General features: G+C 43.9%; 1 protein-coding gene across 2 annotated transcripts in view; it reads right to left on the reverse strand.

Moving 5' to 3' along the window:
• Positions 1-333: 333 nt before the first annotated feature.
• Positions 334-24,017, reverse strand: part of MYO5B (myosin VB) — a 267,195-nt gene continuing 243,511 nt past the window's right edge. For both annotated transcript variants that reach the window (XM_073589752.1, XM_073589753.1), the window contains 5 exons: positions 23,080-23,230; positions 16,755-17,043; positions 5,099-5,273; positions 4,234-4,314; positions 334-2,273 (listed from right to left, as the gene is read on the reverse strand). In XM_073589752.1, the coding sequence (XP_073445853.1) occupies positions 2,121-2,273; positions 4,234-4,314; positions 5,099-5,273; positions 16,755-17,043; positions 23,080-23,230 (849 nt within the window). In that variant the 3' untranslated portion in view covers positions 334-2,120. The remainder of the gene's footprint in view (positions 2,274-4,233; positions 4,315-5,098; positions 5,274-16,754; positions 17,044-23,079; positions 23,231-24,017) is intronic.

The following is a 24,017-nucleotide window of genomic DNA, read 5'->3' on the forward strand; positions in this document are numbered from 1 at the left end:
ACCCCTGTAATTTGAAGGGGAAAAAAAAGATTCCTGCACACCAGAAATCTGTTATTGGAGACAAGACACCCTGTCCTCACAGTCCCACCACAGTAAACTTCCAGAGATGCAGACATTAACCCTCTTACCACACTAGACCACCAGGAATACTAACATTAACCCTTTCACCATACTAGACCCACTAGGGGTGATTAAAGTAGCTCCTTTACTCTACAAGACCACTAGGGAAGCTAAAGTTAACCTTTTCTTTGCCCTAGACCACCAGGGATGCTGAGGTTAACCCTTTTCTCTGCCCTAGACCACCAGGGATGCTGAGGTTAACCCTTTTCTCTGCCCTAGACCACCAGGGATGCTGAGGTTAACCCTTTTCTCTGCCCTAGACACCAGGATATTTTAAAATTGACCCCTTCAGTACAAAGACCACTAGGAGGTCACAAGAGTGTTTCACTCTATGAGTAGAGCTGCAGTAGGTTCTGTATGGCCCCCTAGTCAATAAGCTTGGATCATTAATTTCCTGCGTGGATCCAAAGAAAGAAGGATGGCGGGGAAGGAGCTAAGGAGCCAGTCTCAAGCCAAAGTTGAATTTCTTAGAAACTGACAAAGATGGGGCCGGACGGAGAGGTAATCACCTATCTCACACCAGGGCTTCTCCAGGACAGAACGTCATGTTATGAAATCTAGCGGTCACCGTTCAGCTAATGTCTCACTGACCGATGGGAAGAATGTCTGACTTATCCTCGATGGTCACAAATGGGTTTGGTGGCTACGAACAGCTCTTGTATTACACTTTTATGGGCAGAGATTTAGCCAGCCTTCCTACACAGCGAGAGGGATGGGAGGAAGATGGTTCTCCAAGACTGCAGGGGAAATCAGAGGGCGGTAAGGCAGAGGACGCCATATATATGTGTTTTTTTACCCGCTGTTCTCCTGAATCCGGCGATGTTCTTCATTTGTTCCTGTGCCTCACCGGTCATGAGATATGGCCCTCTTTTCCCTGTATATATGTCAAACCTTATTTCCAAGTGGGTGTGGTCTTCAGCTATCCTCTGTGGGTGGTTTCTTGATGACCACGCCCAGTTGGCTAAAAAAGACTAGATTTATATACAGGGAAGAGAGGGCCATATCTCAGGAACAGAGAGGCGCAGGAACGAAAGAAAAACATTGTACGATTCAGGAGAACGGCGGCATTTAGAAAAGAAAAAGCTATATATATTTAAGACAAGTGACAGGACCTCTATAAAGAAGTTGTCCACTGGAGACAGTCCTGATTTGATAGTCTGATCATCAAGTTTCCCCTTCTGGCGATGATCTGTGCGTAAACCTGGTGGTAAGTGTTCAGCTGGCGCCACCGCAGGGGAAATTAGGTATTACACAACGTCCAGTCAAATCAATGAGATGTCTCTGTTATGGAGGACAAGATGGGTCCTCCAGAGAGAGACGCTCTTTATTTTTGCTCTCCCCTTTGATCAGTAGATGAGGAGACCCGCATTCTCATATAAGGTTAGGTTTTCTAATGTAGACGATGTAGAAAAAAAAATAATTGCAGTCTTATGTAAAATCATGTGATCTCACTACGAGTTCTACCAGATGATAAACTCAGCTCTGCTACATCGGTTTTGTTACTTTAAATCAAGAGTTTATATTTACAGCAAAATCTAGAAAATTTAAGTCACCGACGATACCGTCCTGCATACGATAAATAAGATTTTCTCGCTTCCGCTTGATATGTGTCGATTAGGACAAAAAAAACAGAGAAGTTCCCTGTCCACAGATCGTAAGAGTCTCTGATTCTACAGATAAAACGTGGCGCGGACGCTGGAGGTCTCCTTATTCTTGGCCTCAGGAGGATCGCAGCCACATGTAAACCATTTCAAACGTTTTTACAAGATTTTCTTAAAAAAAAAAAAAAAGTAATAAAATTTTCTTTGCAAAAGGATGACAGAAAAAAAAAATCAGGTACTGCGGAGTTTCCAACTTTTTTCCTTTTTACCTTAAGATTTGGCATCTTGGTCCTCAGATTTTACAAATCTATACATTTATTTTTTTTTTTTGGCCTGGATTATCATATTGATAAAAATAAAACAAAAAAAATTGTCTTTTTTTTTTTTTTTTTTTTTTTTTTAAACTTTGTTGAGGAAGTCCAGGTGGAGGATGTCGGGTATGTGAACAGTGTCCAAGGTGATTAACGACGGGTTAAAGGGGAATAAAACCGGGAACATGTACTTCGAGTCTAGCAGCAGCTGGGGAGGGTCTTTTCGGTCCTGTAACTGGGCCTTGGAGAAAAAAAAAAAAAACCAGAATCAATTATTAATAATTAAAATAAAAAAATAATTATTCATCCTTTCCATCCTGAGGAATATTTTATTTTTGCACTTTTGCTTTTTTTTCTTCCCTTCTTCCAAGTGCCATAACGTTTTATTTTTTTTATTTTATTTATTTTTTTTAACTTTTTCCCATATGAGGACATGTGTTATTGTTAAGTTTTAAATTACCGTACACCACTAATTTTTACCATATTTATTGCACTGTAAAACGATAAAAACAATTACAAGTGGGATGAAATGATAAAAATAAAACCACAATTCTGCCATTTTTGGGTTTTTTTTATGGCATTCATTGTGCAGTAAAAAATGATTCTTCAGGTCAGTACTACTGATGAGCGAACATGGTCGGATAAGGTGTTCTCCGAGCACGCTCTGGTACTTACTTGAGCGTCTTCAGCGTGCTCGAAAAATATGTTCAAGTCCCCGCGGCTCCATGACTCGTGGCTGATTATTAGGCGATCCCTGCATGTGTTGTGGCTGTCGAACAGCCGCGGGAACGTGAACATATTTTTCGAGACACACGAGCATGCTGGAATAACTTGTCATCCGAGCATGTTCAACATCAATCTTCTAAAGCTTTTTTTTTATATTTTAATGTCTAAAAAAATTAAAGTTAGGGGTATGAGAAAATGGCAATTTTTAGTTGTGTTTTTTTTTTTTTTTTTTTTTTAGAGATCTGCAACTTTTTTATTTTACAGTCAATGGACTATGACTACTGTATGTATGAGTTCAAGCAGTGGTTAGGATGGTCAAAAAGGAGCGCCAGGTAATGAGTTGCAGCTCCTGCTGGGTAGCTCAGATGAAGAAGGTTGGTTACAGGTCAATGCGTTTCGACAGATAAATTCTGTCTTCCTCAGGTGACAATATCATGTAGGATAGACAGAATTTATCTCTGGAAACGCGTTGTGCATTACTTTAATAAAAAGAAGATTCCTTACTAATTCATCTTCTGTCCTTGTGCTCCTACTGACTGGATTTCACCAAGTACTGTATGAGGGCTTACATTATTATTATTATTATACATTTATATAGCGCCATTTATTCCATGGCGCTTTACATGTGAAAATGTATAATAAACATGTGTAAGACAAGGGACACACAAGTACATAAGGAGAGGGGACCCTGCCCGCGAGGGCTCACAGTCTACATTGTATGAGCTGACGTTTTTGTTCATACCATTTTAGGATTACATACATTTTGATAGCTTTTTGTTGCATTTTTTTTTTTTTTTTTTTTTAAGGTACTGCGACAACCCGAAAACAGAAATTCTGGTATATTATTTTTGCACAGATTTATTGATTTTATTTTGTAATAGATTGGTCTTTTACAAGATGTACAATACCAGATATGTTTATTTTTTTTTAAAAACACTTTTTTTTTTTACTAGTGTATTTGTTAGTCTCCCTGGGGGACTTGAACCTATGATCGTTTGATTGCTTGTGATAGACAGCCGGGCTTCACTTTTACACAGTGAAAGTGATGATCTCCCGTGAAGCACATCACGCGGCTGGGCTTCACAAGAGGACCAAGATGGCAGAGGCGCGGGTGTTCGGCAGCCCATCTGCGCCCCATGATCGCGTTGTATGGGGAACGACAGGTACCAGTAATGGAGATCGGAACGTGCCACAGTCAGTGACTGACAGCTTTTAAGGGGCAAGGATCAGAGCTCGCTCCGGTCACTGCTGTTAGTGCCCAATGCCAGCAGGCTAGGCAGGCAGGATTATACAAGCGGTGCGCAGGAGACGCCTATGGCAGCCGCTTATCTCCAAGAGGAACAAAGGATTAGGCATGGTAAAATCCAACATGACTGATCTTTGTTTACCCCAACATTTTTCATAGGGATTGCCCCATATACAGCAGATTAATCTAATGAGTAAGAGCACCTTACATGCTGAGAAACAGGTCTCACCTGAATACTCCGGATAAAGGAGACAGTCACACGTTCCTCAAACTCATTGACCGGGGTGTACAAGTTCAGAATCTTCACTATCTGTTACAGAAAGAAAAAATATTTAGTTTTGGGTGAGGACATGGCCGCGCAAATGTAAGTGCTCCAATGCAGGATACGGAATCAGCGCTGATTTGGTTTCTTGCTTCCCATAGGGATAAACGTCATCCAGGATTAAAGGATGTGATGACTTTTGCAACCAATTAGTTTATTACCTCAAAGCATCTAAATTAAAAGATGGATCAAGTCCAATTAGAAACACTCTATTTTACTGTGTACACAGCTCCTAGGCAGATTTATGTATCTCCATGGTGACAGACAAACAAATCTAGTCCCATCCTGCTGTCACTTACAGCGTAATGGGGGGCGGTGTCAGACTACACAGGATTTGTTTGGTAGTCTGTTTCCATGGATACACATCTGAAAAGTCGCTGAATACACTAAATGGAAGGAATTGTTTTTAAGGTAATTCTGCATTAAAATAAATAATCTTTATTTTTTATATAGCACTAACATATTCCGCAGCGCTTTACAGTTTGCACACATTATCATCACTGTCCCTGATGGGGCTCACAATCTAAATTCCCTATCAGTATGTCTTTGGAATGTGGGAGGAAACCGGAGAACCTGGAGCAAACCCACGCAAACACAGGGAGAACATACAAATTCCTTGTAGATGTTGTCCTTGGTGGGATTCGCACCCAGGACCCCAGCGCTGCAAGGCTGCAGTGCTAACCACTGAGCCACCGTGCTTTCCCACATAGCAGATAGTACAGCATGGAAACCAGAGGCAATCACCACCGCCCCTGTAACGCTCCGCGCTCACCTGCTGTGTGGTCAAAGCAGTGCACAGGGAGCAGATGGCCTCCGCATCCTCCTGCGTTTTCTTCTTCAGCTGCAGGAGTTGTGCTGCGTGGATCAGCGGCTCCATGGTCTGTGCGGCTCCGCTGTTGTGCAGGTTCTTCCCCCGCAGCCATTCCTCCAGCTGACTGATGTTATACCTGCACGAGAACAACAACATATTCCAATAAGAAAGGTTTTCTTCAAAATCCAGGATCTGATGATCTAACATGTATAGAGCGGTCGGACTTCCCCCATACTTTCGATTACACATGTGGGGCAGCGACTTATGAATAAGAATGCTTAGCCACTAGATTTTTTCAAGGTAGCGGGCGGGTAGATGGGGCATCAGCGTGCTAAAAATGGAGAATGTTAGATCAAGACATAGATGTAAGAATGCTTGTTCCCGATTGTCCGCCTGTGTATGGGCTGGCAATCACTCATCGACCTAAGAACATGCTTCTTCATTGGGGGTTCAGCAAAAAAAAAATAAATCATTGATATTGGCAGCATATCACCCACGGTAAGGAGGTGATGTGCAGCCAACGACTAACCCATCGCGGTCCCCATTTATCCCTGTGTATGTGCCTGCGATCACTCAATGAGCTAAGAAAATGCGACATCATCGGGGGTTCAACAAAAAACAAAACATTGTTATTGGCAGAATATCACCCAGTGTAAGAGGTGATGTTCAACTGACAACGCACCCATCGCTGTTCCCAATTATCCCACTGTGTCTGTGCCGGCGATCACTCAATAAACTAAGAAAATATTTCTTCATCGAGGGTTCAGGAAAAAAATTAAAGAAAATCATTGTTATTGGCAGCATATCACCCAGTGTAAAGAGGTGATGTGCAGCCGACAATGCACCCATCGCTGTCCTCATCTTTGTTTGTCTTTCTGGCGGTAAATGTTATATAATAGGTTAGCGCTTATTAGGTGCAAAAATGACTTGAAATTGGCACGTCTAATGCACCATCATTAGTGTTTGTGCGTTTTGTTTTTTAATGGAGTGTTCACTTTCAGTTTTTTTGTTAAGTTTTCTCTACGGTTTTTGAAGCACTGGCAGTGTTTTCCTGAAGCATTTTCTTTAAGGTCTTTTGAGTAGTTTTTGCAGCCGACATATTTTATTTTTTTCAAATTCAATATATAAAATAGCGGCAGTCTCCAAACGGAGGCTGCCTGAAGATTGGACACTTCTTACAAAGCCTTAAAGCCTTAAGAGGCCATAAGTGGTAGAAAGAAGTTACAGAAGATGAAATATCTGCAACGCAAGATGTTTTTGGCATTTTCATTCGTTTATGTTCATTCTTTGTTACATTTTTTTGTGCTCTCTCGCGTGGATTCCAGATGGAAAGACGCTGCGTGCTCATACCCCATCTCCCCAAATCAAAACTTTTTGCTCGAAAAATTCGTTAAAAAAACCTCAGTGAGAACACAGTGGATCCACTCCAAAAGCCTCCTAAAAAACATGCTTCAAAAACACTTTTTATAGGAAAAAAATCTTTTTTTTTTTTCTAAAGGAGTTTTGAAAAACGCTTGGTATATATTAAAAAAAAAAAAAAAAAGTGCCTGCCATTTCTTTCAACAGGATTCTGATGGAATCTACTCCAAACTAGCCATCATCCAATCAAAAATACTTCAGGAAAAAGATAACTCTTTCAAAACCACTTATCGAAAAGAAGATCTTTTAAAAATACCTAAAAAAAATTGGTTTCCACCTGGAAAACCTTAAAAAGGCTCAAAATTCCCAGTGTGAACAACTCTACCAAACTACCCAGAATTGATTTCTACCAGTGAGAGACACAAAATCACCTTTCCTGCCTCAGACTAACACACGTTATTTGTGGACAGATCATTTTTACACCATAGAAATAACAATTTTGACTTTTGGTACTTGACAACATTTTAAAAAATGCCTAAAATAAAAAAATATATATTTTATGCACAAGGATCAAAGTGGAGCTCCAGACTTCAGCCACTTCTAAAATCTGCCATGGTTGCAAAAATTTTGTTTATCTTTTCTTTATATCTTTACATTGAAAATTCAGTTCCATTTCGATTCTCAGCCCCCAGGTGGTGCGGTGTTACACTGGGTTATAAAAAATTTCAAGTGGGGGTAAAATGGTACTAAAATCTCAATTCCGCCATTGTTTACTCAGCATTGTTTTTATGGCATTCAATGTGCAAAAAAAGTATGATTAAAGAGATACCAAACTTGTATAGCATTTTCCTTGATATTTTAGTGTTTAAAAAACTTCAGAATTATGCAAAGTAAAAAAAAAAACAATTGGCTTGTGTTGCCATTTTCGGAGATCTATAACTTTTTAATTTTTTACAATAATTGAGCAGGGAGAGAGCTTGTTTTTTTGTGTGCACAGCTACCTTTTGAATGTGTTAGCGATCAATGCCAGGCAGATGCTGCTAAGCCCATCAAATTATGGGATGCATTAAATTAGGCATACAGTGGGTACGGAAAGTATTCATACCCCTTTACATTTTTCACTCTTTTTAATCGCAGCCATTTGGTAAATTTAAAAATAGGGATTTTTGTGTACTCACCGTAAAAACCTTTTCTCCGAGCCAATCATTGGGGGACACAGACAGTGGGTGTTATGCTGCTTGCCACTAGGAGGACACTAAGTAAACACAGAAAAAAGTTAGCTCCTCCCCTGCAGTATACACCCTCTCGCTGGCTGGGAATTCCCCAGTTCGGTGAAAAAAGCAGTAGGAGCATTAAACAAATGACAATAATCATAACTCTGTCAAAGCCTAAAAATGCTACAGTGGCTCAATAGGCCAAACAGGGTGGGTGCGGTGTCCCCCAATGATTGGCTCGGAGAAAAGGATTTTACGGTGACTACACAAAAATCCCTATTTCTCCTATGCCTCATTGGGGGACACAGACAGTGGGACATCTTAAAGCTGTACCTGGGTGGGGAGCATACAACTGCTAATACCCCATGTACCACTGGCTCAACACTGTGGTACTGCCGATTGCAGGATGCGTCTGCCAAGAGCTGCATCCGCAGAGGCCTGAGCATGAATTTGTTAATGTTTTGTAAAGGTTTGCAGGCTGGACCAAGTCGAAGCCTTGCAGACAGGCCTGAGAATGAATTTGTTAATGTTTTGTAAAGATTTGCAGGCTGGACCAAGTCGCAGCCTTGCAGACAGGCCTGAGAATGAATTTGGTAATGTTTTGTAAATGTATGCAGGCTGGACTAAGTCGCAGCGTTGAAGACCTGTTCTGCCGACGCCTGGTGCCGAATGGCCCAAGAGGCGCCCACTGAGCGGATAGAATGCGCCTGAATCCTTGCTGGGACAGGTGTGTCCTGGACACGGTAGGATTCCTGAATAGCCAAGCAAATCCACCTGGCTAACGTGGTTTTTGAAGCGGCTAGACCCTTCCTATGCCCCTGTGGAAGTACGAACAGGGCATCTGACTTGTGAAAGGGAGCTGTCCGTGAGATGTACAGTCTCAGAGCCCTGACCACATCGAGGGTGTGGGAGGCCCTCTCAATGCAATGGACTGGGGCCGGACAGAAGGAAGGCCAAACAATTTCTCATTGAGATGGAAGAAGATCCGACTTTGGGCAGGAAAGACGGGGACATCCTAAGAGCTGCCTCGTCCTGATGAAAATTCAGGAACGGAGGACGGCAGGACAGGGCTGCCAATTCAGAATCTTGTGTAATTGACGTAATTGCCGCTAGAAAGACCACCTTCCAAGAGAGAATAGCTAGTGGTACGTCCTGCAGTGGTTCGAAAAGAGCCTCCTGTAAGGCTTCGAGAACTAAGTTAAAGTACCATGAGTTCAATGGCCCTTAAAATATAGAGGTGCCACCTGGGAGACTCTCTGAATGAATGTCTTCATCTGAAGTCCGGTGGCAATTTTGTATTGGAATAGCACTGACAAGGCTGAAATCTGGCCCTTGAGCGAGCCAACCGCGAGACCTGACGTTAATCCGGATTGTAGGAACTCCCATATGGAAAGAATAGAAAACACCAGTGGGGATCGACCATGATCCTTGCACCACGAGAAGAAGGTTCTCCAGGTGCGGTGATACAGTCATATGTTAAAGTTTGGACACCCCTATTAATGTTAACCTTTTTTCTTTATAACAATTTTGGTTTTTGCAACAGCTATTTCAGTTTCATATATCTAATAACTGATGGACTCAGCTATATTTCTGGATTCAAATGAGGTTTATTGTACTAACAGAAAATGTGCAATCTGCATTTAAACAAAATTTGACCGGTGCAAAAGTATGGGCACTTCAACATAAAAGTCACATTAATATTTTGTAGATCCTCCTTTTGCAAAAATAACAGCCTCTAATCGCTTCCTGTAACTATTAATGAGTTCCTGGATCCTGGATGAAGGTATTTGTGACCATTCCTGTTTACAAAACAATTCCAGTTCAGTTAAGTTTGATGGTCGCCGAGCATGTACAGCCCGCTTCAAATCATCCCACAGATGTTCAATGATATTCAGGTCTGGGGACTGGGATGGCCATTCCAGAACATTGTAATTGTTCCTCTGCGTGAATGCCTGAGTAGATTTGGAGCGGTGTTTTGGATCATTGTCTTGCTGAAATATCCATCCCCTGCGTAACTTCAACTTCGTCACTGATTCTTGCACATTATTGTCAAGAATCTGCTGATTCTGAGTTGAATCCATGCGACCCTCAACTTTAACAAGATTCCCGGTGCCGGCATTGGCCACACAGCCCCAAAGCATGATGGAACCTCCACCAAATTTTACTGTGGGTAGCAAGTGTTTTTCTTGGAATGCTGTGTTTTTTAGCCTCCATGCATAACGCCTTTTTGTATGACCAAACAACTCAATCTTTGTTTCATCAGTCCACAGGACCTTCTTCCAAAATGTAACTGGCTTGTCCAAATGTGCTTTTGCATACCTCAGGCGACTCTGTTTGTGGCGTGCTTGCAGAAACGGCTTCTTTCGCATCACTCTCCCATACAGCTTCTCCTTGTGCAAAGTGCGCTGTATTGTTGACCGATGCACAGTGACACCATCTGCAGCAAGATGATGCTGCAGGTCTTTGGAGGTGGTCTGTGGATTGTCCTTGACTGTTCTCACCATTCTTCTTCTCTGCCTTTCTGATATTTTTCTTGGCCTGCCACTTCTGGGCTTAACAAGAACTGTACCTGTGTTCTTCCATTTCCTTACTATGTTCCTCACAGTGGAAACTGACAGGTTAAATCTCTGAGACAACTTTTTGTATCCTTCCCCTGAAAAGCAATGTTGAATAATCTTTGTTTTCAGATCATTTGAGAGTTGTTTTGAGGAGCCCATGATGCCACTCTTCATAGGAGAATCAAAAAGGAGAACTACTTGCAAGTGGCCACCTTAAATACCTTTTCTCATGATTTGATACACCTGGCTATGAAGTTCAAAGCTCAATGAGCTTTAGTGCTTCAGGAAGTCAGTAAAAAGTAGTTAGGAGTGTTCAAATCAAGAAAATGATAAGGGTGCCCATACTTTTGCACCGGTCAAATTTTGTTTAAATGCAGATTGCACATTTTCTGTTAGTACAATAAACCTCATTTTAATCCAGAAATATAACTGAGTCCATCAGTTATTAGATATATGAAACTGAAATAGCTGTTGCAAAAACCAAAATTGTTATAAAGAAAAAAGGTTAACATTAATAGGGGTGCCCAAACTTTAACATATGACTGTAATCATGGTGGAGATCACATCAGGAGAAAAAACAGCCTGTGCTAAAAACCAGGATTCAACGGCCACGCAGTCAAAGACAGGGCCCCGGCGTTCTGGTGGTAAATCGGGCCCTGCGAGAGTAGATCCATGCGATCTGGAAGTCGCCAGGGAACGCCGGCAACTAGTTGTACTAGTTCTGCATACCATGGCCGGCACAACTAGGATCACTGGTATTCCCTCTGCTCTAATTTTCTTGATGACCCTCGAGAGCAAGGGAAGAATGCATGGGAGCCGGAATCGGTGCCACGGCAGAACTAGGGTGTCCGCTCGGATGGCGCATGGATCGCGCGATCGGGTAATGAATCGAAGAACCCTGTTTAGTCTTTAGGCCAAATGATCCACATCTGGAGTCCCCCAGCGATGGCAGATCTGCTGAATAAAAACTTCCGGATGAAGAGACCACTCTCCTGAGGCAAGGCCTTGGTGACAGAGAAAAACCACCGCCCAATTGTCCACACCCGGGGTGTGGATTGCTGAGATGGGCGAATGGTTGGTCTCGGCCCAATGGATGATGTAACTCACTTCGTGCATGTCCATCCTGCTCTGAGTACCCCCCTGACGGTTGATATACGCCACAGTCGTGGCGTTGTCGGATTGGGTCATGATGAGGTGACCTGCGAGGAGATGGTGGAAACTCAGTAGAGCTAATTTGATCGCTCGAATGTCCAAGATGTTGATGGGAGACGTGACTCTCGAATTAACCAATGACCCTGTGCCGTGTGGTGACGAAGGAAAAACCGCACACCAGCCTAGGAGACTGGCGTCGATGGTCACCACCGACCATCGTACTGGGAGAAAGAACTTCCCTTAACTCAGGGAGGATTTCAGTGTCCCCCGCTTGGGGGCTCGTCTGACCCGCAGGGACAGAAGGAACCGGCGGTCCAGGGAGAACGGGTTCTTGTCTCAAGTTAACAGCAACGCATGTTGTAAAGGGCGGAAATGGAGCGGTGTGAATGGAACCGCTCCCATCGCTGCCACCATGTTTCCGAGAACTATCATGATGAAAACGTATGGAGTGAGAAACCGGTCGGGAAAAGAGTCCGCACTGCCTGTTGTAAGGCTCGGGCCTTTTCTGGAGTGAGAATGACCAACCCGCGGGAAGAGTCCAGGATCAATTTTAAAAAAGAAATTTGCTGGACCGGTGTTGGGGAAGCCTTTTCGAAGTTTATCTTCCGACCTAGGCGAGAAAGTGTATTTACTGTGATATCCACGGATTTCTCGCAGGCTGGAAGGGATGGACCCTTAATCAGCAGGTCGTCCAGATATGGCAGTATCACCACTCCCCGAGCGTGGAGAATGGCCATGATAGCCGCAATGGCCTTGGTATAGACCCTGGGGGTGGTGGCAAGACCGAAGAGCAAGGCAATGAACTAGAAGTGTTCTCGAATTGCAAAACTCAGGAACTGCTGGATGATAGGGACTCTCCCTTTTGCGTGGAGGCGACACTGATCGGAGGAATTCCATTCGGAATCGCCGTACTTTGACAAACTGATTTAACAGCTTGAGGGAGGTCCAGTATGGACCACATCGTTCCTTCCTTCTTTGGAACCACAAAAAAAACAAAAAAAAACGCTGAACCATTCGTCTTGAAGGACCGGAAGGATGACTCCGTCCCTTTGCGGTGCAGGAACGGCCTGAAGGAAGGCTGTGACTGAATGACAGCAGACGGCCGCCTACTTTGTCGGTGTCTGTCGGGTACCACAACAAGTCATCGAGTAGAGGATCTATGGGATCTGCTTCCTTAGATCCAGAATCTGGTCGGCCTGGGTTTTCAAGAGCGGTTAGGTCTATGACAGACCTGGGAACCTCTGTGTCCACGCAGGGACCGACCTGATCCGGAAGAGAAGGTTGTGGAGGACCAGCTGGAGCTGTTGCGAAAAAGGTCGAAAAACGAGTCGGCTGTTCATTCCAAAAACGGCTGGGCAGCCTCTTGTTGGGGAAGAAACCTACTCTTCCCCCCGGAAGTGTCAAAAATGAGCTGGTCTAGTTTCTTGTCCAAACAGGCAACCAGTTTGATACGGCAGAGAAGTCTCTGGAGGTAGAATCTGCCCGCCAGTCGCGTAGCCATAGGGCTCTTCTGATGGAGACTACAATAGCGGTTGCCTTAGCAGTGCAATTAGCGGCATCTAAAGAGGCGTCTACTGCAAAATCCCCTGCGTGAATTATCTGCCTGGCGACACTGGTTGTCTCCGGAGGAGGACTGCTACGTTGGAAGGCAGTAATTAAGACTTCTGTTTAAGTGGCCATTGCCTTAGCCACTCAAGTTGCCGCGAAAGATGGGAACAAAGCCGCTCCTGAAGCTCCAAAAACTGAACTGGCGAGGTAGCCAATTTGACAATCGGAGGGGTTTCTGACTGAAGAGCCCTCAGAAACAGATCAAAGTGTTTTAGGAGCAAGGCACAATAGAGGAGGTTCCACCAAGGGGGGGGGACTGTAACCAATCCTTCATTAGATCTGGAGTAAAGGGGTATTTAACCTCGATAGGCTTTTGCCCTGTGAACCGCTTATATGGTTGGTTCCTATGTTTCTAGACAATGTCCTTCAACTCCTGATGGCTGGCAAATACCCTGCGTACACGTTTAGTCTTCTTAAAGGAGATAACGTGTCCCGGAGCGGGAATATTCTCCTTGTCCAACGTCAGAAACTTGTGACTGACTGTCAGAGAATCAAGCGATTCATGGACATTTGGGGAATTCTGAGGAACTGAAACGTCAGACTCGAATTCAGAGACATGTTCTCTGCGAACATTAGGAGAGGGAGAGCGAGAGACAGAACTCGCCGATGCAGAATCGCAAGCGTGACTAGGGGACGCGTCATAGGTCCGCTTTCTAGAGACCTGAGGATCCCTTGAATGAGCACGGCCCCTGCTGGCGGACGGTTCCCGGCCGTCGCCAAAGCCCTCCTCGGACCGCGTTCTGACTTAAAGAGGATTCCCGGAGGAGACTATAGCCTTGGTCAGTGACTCCACAGACCGTGACAAGGACACGGCCCACACGGGGACTAAACGCAGGGAGCACCTTGCAGCGGCGGCGAATGGCGTTTTAGCACAAGCCGGGTCGCAATCCGTGCACAGCGGATTAGTCTGGGTACTGGGCAAGGCAGTCTTGCAATAGGTACCCGCGGTAAAGAATGAGCCCCCTTTTTTGCTTCCTTAGACTGAGACATAGTACCCGTGAAAGGGTTACAAGCAGAGCCTGGGCTGCAGCTGCAGGGAATGTGCAGCGAAGGGGTTAAGCTTTTCTCTGAGAGCAGATGCAGCTTACCCGCGGTCCTGACGCTGTGTCCCGGGGAGGAATATCAGTGGCCGTGTAGCGTCACCAGGTGTTGTGCATCCATGCGCGCACCCCCGCCGCCGTCACAGAGCCCGATGAGCAGAGAAGGGGTTAAGGACATGGCCCCCAAGACTAGCAGGGCGCCTCTCGTACAGAGCGAGAGGCTCCAAAGATGTGGGCGGCGGTGCTAACAGTGGGCGGCACTATCTAACTATCTAAATTGCGACCTAGTAGGCCGAAAAGCCGGGGACTAAATTTTTGGGCCTACCCGCGGCGAGCGCCGGGTGAAAGGGGGAGCGGGGGGCGCGACGGGGAGCCGGTATGCTGCCGCTGAGACTCGGTCAGTGCTTCTCCCAGGGACCAGGACCCGAACCCATATCTCCAATCCGGTGCTCACTCCGTCTGCTCTGTGTAGGAGCCTGCAGGTTTCATCCCATCTCAGATCCTGAGGTAAAAAAGCTCCCGTGCGATGTAGCAGAGCCGGAGAGGTTGTTACAGGGGTATTGCTCAATCGATCCACCCTATGGGCAGGGGGACAGAGAGCTATGGGGCTGATTCAGGGCATCCGAAAGTGCTGGTCATATCTTCTCTGTGCGTTCCGTGCGCTCGCCCTCGTATCCGTGAGGGGTACCGGAACCGTAAAGGAACCATCGCCAGAAGAATCAGCCCCAGTCGTCGCAGGAAAGTGTACGGGGAGGTATACTCCGCGTGCTTGCCTGTTGTTGGTTCGGGGGAGAGCGGGCGGTAGAAAGGAACCGTCGCCCCCTTCACTCGTTAATTAAAAAATAAAAATTTACAGAAAATTCAAAAATAAAATAAAAAAGGTGGGGTCTGAAGCCAGACCCAAGTGCCTCCTACAGACACTAAGCAAGAACTGGGGAATTCCCAGCCAGCGAGAGGGTGTATACTGCAGGGGAGGAGCTAACTTTTTTCTGTGTTTACTTAGTGTCCTCCTAGTGGCAAGCAGCATAACACCCACTGTCTGTGTCCCCCAATGAGGCGTAGGAGAAAAGTTGTTTTTTTCATTAATGTACACTCTGCACCCCATCTTTACAGAAAAAAAAAAACAAATGTAGAAATTTTTGCAAATTTATTAAAAAAGAAAAAACGAAATTTCACATGGTCATAAGTATTCAGACCCTTTGCTGAGACACTCATATTTAAGTCACATGCTGTCCATTTCCTTGTGATCCTCCGTGAGATGGTTCTAAGCCTTCATTGGAGTCCAGCTGTGTTTAATTAAACTGATAGGACTTGATTTGTAATGGCGCACACCTGTCTATATAAGACCTCACAGCCCACAGTGCATGTCAGACCAAATAAGAATCATGAGGTCAAAGGAACTGGCCAAGGAGCTCGGAGATAGAATTGTGGCAAGGTACAGATCTGGCCAAGGTTACAAAAGAATTTCTGCAGTACTCAAGGTTCCTAAGAGATCACAGTGGCCTCCATAATCCTTAAATGGAAGAAGTTTGGGACCACCAAAAGTCTTCCTAGACCTGGCCGTCCAGCCAAACTGAGCAAGCGTGGGAGAAGAGCTTTGGTTAGAGAGGTAAAGGAGAACCAACCCAAGATCACTGTGGCTGAGCTCCACAGATGCAGTAGGGAGATGGGAGAACGTTCCACAAAGTTAATTATCACTGCAGCCCTCCACCAGTCGAGCCTTTATGGCAGAGTGGCCTGACGGAAGCCACTCCTCAGTGCAAGACATATGAAAGCCAGCATAGAGTTCGCTAAAAAATACATGAATGACTCCCAGACAATGAGAAATAAGATTCTCTGGTCTGATGAGATGAATATAGAACTTTTTGGTGATAATTCTAAGCGGTATGTGTGGAGAACACCAAGCACTACTCATCACCTACCCAATACAATGTCAACAGTGAAACACGGTGGTGGCAGCATCATGCTATGGGGGTATCTCTTCCAGAGTGCTCTGGACCTCAGAATTGGCCAAAGGTTCACCTTCCAACAAGACAAAGACCCTAAGCACACAGCTAAAATAACAAGGAAGTGGCTTCAGAACAACTCTGTGACCATTCTTGGCTGGCTCAGCCAGAGCCCTGACCTAAACCCAATTGAGCATCTCTGGAGAGACCTTAAAATGGCTGTCCACCAACGTTCACCATCCAACCTGACGGAACTTGAGAGGATCTGCAAGGAAGAATGGCAGAGGATCCCCAAATCCAGGTGTGAAGAACTTGTTGCATTATTCCCAAGAAGACTCATGGCTGTACTAGCTCAAAAGGGTTCTTCAGGTCTGGATACTTATGACAATGTGATGTTTTAGTTTTTCTTTTTTAATAAATTTGCAAAAATTTCTACATTTGTTTTTTTTTCAGTCAAGATGAGGTGCAGAGTGTACATTAATGAGAAAAAAAAACAAACTTTTTTGAATTTACCAAATGGCTGCAATGAAACAAAGAGTGAAAAATTTAAAGGGGTGTGAATACTTTCCGTACCCACTGTAGATGCTCATGACAAGAACACAGTTCCACTAGTGCAGCTACACTTTGAATAGTGGATACAATTTTGTTCTTCGGTGTATAAGATGGACAAAGCTGAACTTGACCGGGTGCAGAGAAGAGCGACCAAGATAAATAAGGGGATGGGTATCTGCCATCGTTACCTGAGCTGCATGCCAGTGCTCCAGGAGCAGACGTCCTTCCTCAGCAACAAGTTGTTCAGGGCTACAGCATTGATCATGTAGAAAAGCTGCTTGAAGACCTGTTGTATGATTTCCGGGTCCAAGCCGTGTTCACACATGATGCTGTTAAATAAGTTCAGCTGACGAATCACAGCTTCCAGGCTGTACGAGTTGTCACCTCCGTCCACCATGCTGGACGACCTTTTCCGATAACCAGTTGGCTTCACTCCAGACAGACCCTGGATGCTCTCATTTTCCAACATGGCAGAAACTACAAAGGAAACGAGATAAGTCACTGTTTGTCATTTTATCAATAAACGACAACTTCAGACGGGTCACGGTCACCCTCCACGAGCCGATTTACTAGCTCACATTCCAATATCCACAGCAGTAATATGCTCCCTATCCCACTGCACAGGAAGTATGCTGAAACCACTGCTGATGCTGCTGTAATCACAGGACATACTGGATTACAAGAGGAAGAAGACCAGCGAAGAATCGGCTAAAAAGGATAAAAGAAATGTATAGTAAAGCGAAAGAGGGGGCATATCTAAAGAAGGATATATATAAAATGCTGTTTACAGAGAATGCAGGGCAAGAGTTAGAAGAGCTAAAGCCAGTAATGAAGTCAGGCTTGCAAGGGAGGCCAAAAGCAATCAAAAAGGATTTGGGGGTATGTCAAAAGCAAAAGAAAAGTCAAAGATGGAATACGATTTTCACAGGATGAAAAGGGTGAAGTGGTCAAAAATTATGTTGAGAAGGCCGAACTTTTAAGTTCCTATTTTGTATCTGTGTTCGCTATGAAAGCAAATGTAACATCAACTGATCTTCACGGTGCCATCGAAGGAATAAAAGAATCCACTTTATCCATAAAGAGAGAGATGGTCAGGGAACACTTAGCTAGTTTACATGAATTTAAATCTCCTGGTCCAAATGAATTACATCCTAGGGTACTGAAAGAGTTAGCATAGAAAATAGAAGAACCACTAGCCAGAATCTTTGAAAAATCCTGTCGAACAGAAGAATTCACAGAAGATTGGAAAAGGGCAAATGTTGTCCCTATCTTCAAAAAAGGAAAGAAGATGGAGCCAGGAAATTACAGGCCAGTGAGCCTTAACTTCTATACCAGGAAAGATCTTTGGACAGATTATTAAACAGCACGTATGTAAGTACTTGGATAAGAATTGCCTCTACTCCTCTTTGGTCAGACCTCATCTGGAATACTGTGTCCAGTTTTGGGCACCACATTTTAAAAAAAGACATCAACAAACTGGAGCAAGTTCAGAGAAGAGCAACCAGAATGGTGACCGGTCGGCAAACCATGTCCTATGAGGAAAGGTTACAGGATTTGGGAATGTTTAGCTTGCAAAAAAGAAGACTGAGAGGAGACTTAATAGCTGTCTACAGATATCTCAAGGGCTGTCACATTGCAGAAGGATCATCATTATTCTCATTTGCACAAGGAAAGACTAGAAGCAATGGGATGAAACTGAATAGGAGGAGACACAGAATAGATATTAGAAAAAACGTTTTGACAGTTAGGGTGATTAATGAGTGGAACAGGTTGCCACGAGAGGTGGTGAGTTCTCCTTCCATGGAGGTCTTCAAATAGAGCCTGGACAGACTTCTGTCTGGGATGATTTAGTAAATTCTGCTTTGAGCAGGGAGTTGGACTAGATGACCCAGGAGGGTCCCTTCCAACTCTACCATTCTATGAATACAGTATTTAACCAGAGCCAGCATGGGTTTGTTGCAAACAAGTCATGCCAGACTAACCTAATTTCCTTTTATGATGGAATCACTGACTGGGTGGATCAGGGAAATGCGGTAGATGTAGTATATCTCGACTTCAGCAAAGCATTTGATAAAGTATCTCATACTATTCTTATTGAAAAAATGACCAATTATGGGAATGACAAGGCTACAATAAGGTGGATTCATAACTGGTTCAGGGATCGAACTCAAAGAGTGGTAATAAATGGTTGCTCATTAAATTGGAAGTGTGTATCAAGTGGGGTACCACAAGGCTCTGTCCTGGCCCCAGTGTTGGTCAACATTTTTATAAATGATATAAATAAGGGAACCGAAGGTAAATAAATCAAATTTGCAGATTATGCTAGGCTAGGAGGGATAACTAACACAAGAAAAGACAGAGAAAGGATTCAGAAGGATCTAGATAAGCTTGAACAATGGGCAGCAACTAATAGAATAGTATTTAACATGGAGAAATGCAAGATTCTTCATGCAAGAAAAATGACAAATACATCTACAAAATGGGAGGAATAGAACTAAGCAACAGCACATGTGAAAAAGACGGGTATACTAATAGATCACAGACTGCACATGAGTCAACGGTGTGATACGACAGCAAAAAAAAAGGCAAACCCACTTCTGGGATGTGTTAAGCGAAGCATAGAGTCTAGATCACGTGAAGTAATTATCCTCTTCTACTCCTCTTTGGTCAGACCTCATCTGGAATACTGTGTCCAGTTCTGGGCACCACATTTTAAAAAAAGACATTGAAAAACTGGAGCAAGTTCAGAGATGAGCTACCAGGATGGTGAGTGGACTGTAAAGTATGTCCTACGTGGAATGACTAAAGGATCTGGGAATGTTTAGCTTGCAAAAAAGAAGGCTAAGAGGAGACGTAATGGCTGTCTACAAATATCTGAAGGGCTGTCACAGTGTAGAGGGATCATCATTATTCTCATTTGCACATGGAAACATGAGAAGCAATGGGATAAAACTGAAGGGAGAAGATACAGATTAGATATTAGAAAAAAAGACTAGAAGCAATGGGATGAAACTGAATAGGAGGAGACACAGATTAGATATTAGAAAAAACTTTTTGACAGTGAGGGTGATCAACGAGTGGAACAGGCGGCCACGAGAGGTGGTGCGTTCCCCTTTAATGGAAGTCGTCAAACAGAGACTGGACATCTGTCTGAGATGGTTTAGTGAATCCTGCATTGAGCCGGGGGTTGGACACGATGACCCTGGAGGTCCCTTCCAACTCTAATATTCTATGATTCTATGACATTGTCGGCTAGATCCCTCCACAGATGGTTTTTATTTGCTTGTTTTGGTTAAGTATCTATCTACTGTATGGTTCTAATCTTTACCTTTAGGTACTGGTCATTGTTTAGGATACATGCTATTTGGGTTTTGAGTCTTATCTTTTTTTACATATCCCTCTTTACATCTGCATAGATAAGAGTACAGCTATAAAATCCTTAATCCTTGGTATTGGTTTCAGTTAGTTTTTCAAGTCTTGTGTCCATCTGTCTCATATAAATGATATCTTGGTATCATTAATTATATTTTACATTTTGATATAACGACTGAGGGATTTCTTTCTTGCCCGATTATTTCACATGTATGATATATTGGCATTACTAATCAGATTATTTGTGAATGTTTTGGCATTATGATTGAGGGAGTCTCATACATGTTATTTGAATAATAATCCACAAATACACAGTCTATGTGACACGTTAAGGGCAGGTATGTACAATTCTTATGCTGTGTTATGTCACCTCACCCACCCTGGGTCATATTTAGGCTTGCAGTATAGTGTATTTTTTGTGCTTGAACCCTCTGGTTACTAGAAGTGTACATCGGTCCATTGCAGCCACCACTTCAAGTTGAACTTACCCAACATCCTGTTACTGGTATATACATTTTTATTCACTATTTTTGTCTGTTTTTTTAATACTTAAAAGCTAGATTTTACCCTCTAATTTTGCTCAGACAATTTATTTACAAAAAGTTCCAAAGCAGGGTGTGAGAAATTAAGTACACCCCTATTGCTTCCATAGTGTTTAAGAGTGTAAGTATCAGCCAGGTTCTGCAAATGTAATGTCCTTGATTAAATGATGATCAGCAAGTGTGATCTCTGTAAAAGCAGAAGTTTTGCCACTATGTTGGTCTGGAGAATTCAGGTTTCTGTTAACACAATACCAAGGAGGACAGCTATCAGCAGTGACCGTAGAGAAATAATTGTTTCTGCCCTTCCTTCTAGGAAAGGTTATAAAGCCATTTAAAACAGTCTGGAACCATCATTCTACAGTGAGAAAAGTGGAAAACTTTCAAGACAGTTGACAATCTTCACCACCAGGAGTTGATGGACCAATAAAAGCATTCAAATGTTAATCCATGCAATACTCAGAGAAATTGAAAAAAACTCAAGAGCTACAGCTCACACACTAAAGGCCTCTGTTAGCATGCTAAATGTTTGAGATCAGTACGATTAGAAAAAGACAAAAAAGTGTGATGGATTGTTTGGAAGGGTCACTAGCAAAAAGCCTCGTTTTTCTAAAAACACCACAGCAGAACGAATAAATTTTGTATCTGAACAAGCCTCAAGACTGGAAGGATGTCCTTTATAAAATGAGACCAAAGTGGAAATGTTTGGTGTAAACCAAACACAGCATATCGGCACAAACACCTGATAACAACTGTAAAGCATGGTGGCAGAGGGGTGATGATTCGGGCTTGGGTTGCAGCATTTGTTGAGTTGACCATGAACTCTTCTATACAACAAAGTATTCTAGAGTCAATTGTGAGGCCATCTCTCCAATCATTAAAGATTGGCAAAAAGTGGGTCATGCAACAGGACAATGATCCCAATCGCACCAACAACGCTGTATCAGAACAGCTTAAAGAGAAACGAACTGCAGTGTTACAATGGTCCCAGGTGTAAGGAAGCAGTGAGCCCTCTGAGGAGCCCTTGTGTGATGCGACCATAGTGAGGAAAGACTGCCATCTGCTTGCCGGGTGCATTCAGGTGGAACCAATTTGTACCGTTAGAATTGCAGAGGGAGCAGCATCGTGTGCTGGACCTGATCAGGTGTCTCGCAGGACGGAGCCGGAATATAAAAGCCCTGCACTCCAAACCGCAGGCAGATTTGGCGCCAATAGGAAGAGGCGAGCGGACCAGGAATGGTGCGGAGGCTACCGTGACTTGCCTCAGCGGGAAGTCTGAGCCATCAGGGTGCCAATCACTGTCTGACAAGGTTCAGACTACGCTCAGGAAGTCCCAGAGTTTAAACTGCGCCAGTCAAAAACAGAACCTGCGCCTACACTGGTCAAGACCCAGAGACTAGATGTCGCCTATCAAGAGCTGAGCCCTAATCCAGGCTCATTGGATGTTTGACGACGTTCAAGCAGCAAAGATTCGTGAGGAGACAATGACTAGAGGGGCACGCCTGAGATTGCACAGGGACAGCACGAGTGAGCAGGGCCGTCACTTCCAACTTTCACATATGGTTCCAGGAGTGGCCGGAGTCAGGACAACAGGTTGGGAGGGGGCTAACTCCTGTGTGGGAGGCTCAACGCGCTTTAAAATACTTGCGGCCTAGTGGGAAAATCCGGTGATCACCGCTAGGGCCAGAGATACAGAGAATCTACATGGCAACTCCCGTGAATGGGTGTAGCACCTCAGTGAAAAGAATATTAGTGTTATATAGTGAAGACCTTTTGTTGCTAATTCACTCATATCGTAAAGAAGAGAAGGCCAAAATTCCTCCATGACCAAGCGAGAGACTGATAGGTGGGACATGAACGCTAGTGCCACCTACTGGATAGTCATACAGAAAATGATCACTGCAAGTTATCGCTCCTGGAGGTGGTCCTATGAGCAAATGATTCATGGGGTGTACTTACTTTTTCACACACCATTTCTCTATTCTGGCGAATAAATAATGACACAGAGTAATTTTTTCATGTGTGGATGCTCATCTGAGGTTGTATTTACCTAATTGTAAGACCTTCTGAGGTCCATATGTTTTTCTTTATTATGTCCTTATACATAAAAACATAGGTGACTTCAGTGAAGGTGTGCTTAGATAGATACAGCCATGAGAAAGTCTCATTGTTATAGTTGGCGCGAATCAATTCGCACATCCCATTCTATTGGCCACAACGGTGGTCTGTGGCCACTGGAAGGGAACACAAATAGCGCCTCTTACCTGCCGGAGTCCGAGGCTCTTCTTTTGATTGTTTGGCCTGGTGCAACATCATTGATGTAGCGTCATGCATGTGTGACAACGCACCAGGCCAGCTAATCAAAAGAGGAGTCAGGGAGGCTGGCGGTACTCCCACCCCTGTACTCCCACAACTGTCTTGGCCGATGGGATGGGATTTGTGAATAAATTGGACCCAACTCTAGTGTCTGTCTACCTACAGTATCTATCTCGGCAGGGAGGAAGTAAAGGGCTGGAGTAATTAAAGGCTCCTCCTTCCCTGTCCTGGAGAGAGGTATGCCCCAGTCCTTCATACGTCGCGTCCATCCCGCTCCCCACGTTACCTATCATTGGTTGCAGCATGCCTTCCGCGATCTTTATCAGCTGCTGGTAGATCTGGATGGATAAATCGCTGAGGACCTGCCGATACTCGGTGAGGTCGAAGTTGCGGAGGCAATGCTCGTTCTGCTTGGCAGAGTTACTCGTCATGAAACCCTGAAAAATGAATTGGGATGAATAATTTATACAATGGTAATCTATACAACCCACTGAGACCTTAATGACCCTGTAAATATTTTTATTTTAATTTTTCTAGATGTAATTCTTACTCTGACCATCTCGAGATACTTTTCGTTTATTGATCGGCTTCTATTCTATCTTTTGAAGGGATGGAGAATGCAAGAAAAACAAAAAAATGACAACTTCACAAAGAGGGAGCTGCTCCCATGCTCAGACACCCAAAGGATTAAACTGATGGCATCAGAGTTATCTCTGAACCTTGCAGTTGCAGCAGGAGCCGGTCCTGAAGGTATGCTGCCATCGGGCATTTCCGACGCAGACCTCTTGCTGCAGAGAAATCCAAAGCAAACCATACCACGCAAAAGCCATTGTGAAAAATGGTGCAGAGTATTCTTTGCATAAGACCCTCTTTGCAATGTACCCTAAAAAAGTGTCCAAATTTTAAAACTGGGGTTATTAAAAAATGTTGCACTGTTTGGCTTTTACAGGTTCTTTGTTACCCTGTGCATTGCTGGCTGCAGAATGAGTTAACAGAGAATCCTTCAGGGAGCTGGTTCTGATTGATAAGTTTGTAAGTATATTTTTTTGAGCATCTCTCAGCTGATTTGGGACCAACGCAACTTTCATGTGGTTTGTGGTCATAAATTAACATACGAGGAGTTTAGAAGAAGACAGATACAAGAGTTACAAATTCTCCAGACAGAGTGAGCTCACTGACTGATACTTGGATGACTCATTCTGCATTCATCAAGAGAACGTGCAA

This window comes from Dendrobates tinctorius, unplaced genomic scaffold (genome assembly GCF_039654945.1).
Source record: "Dendrobates tinctorius isolate UK_male_01 unplaced genomic scaffold, ASM3965494v1 ptg000113l, whole genome shotgun sequence".
Classification (NCBI taxonomy): domain Eukaryota; kingdom Metazoa; phylum Chordata; class Amphibia; order Anura; family Dendrobatidae; genus Dendrobates; species Dendrobates tinctorius.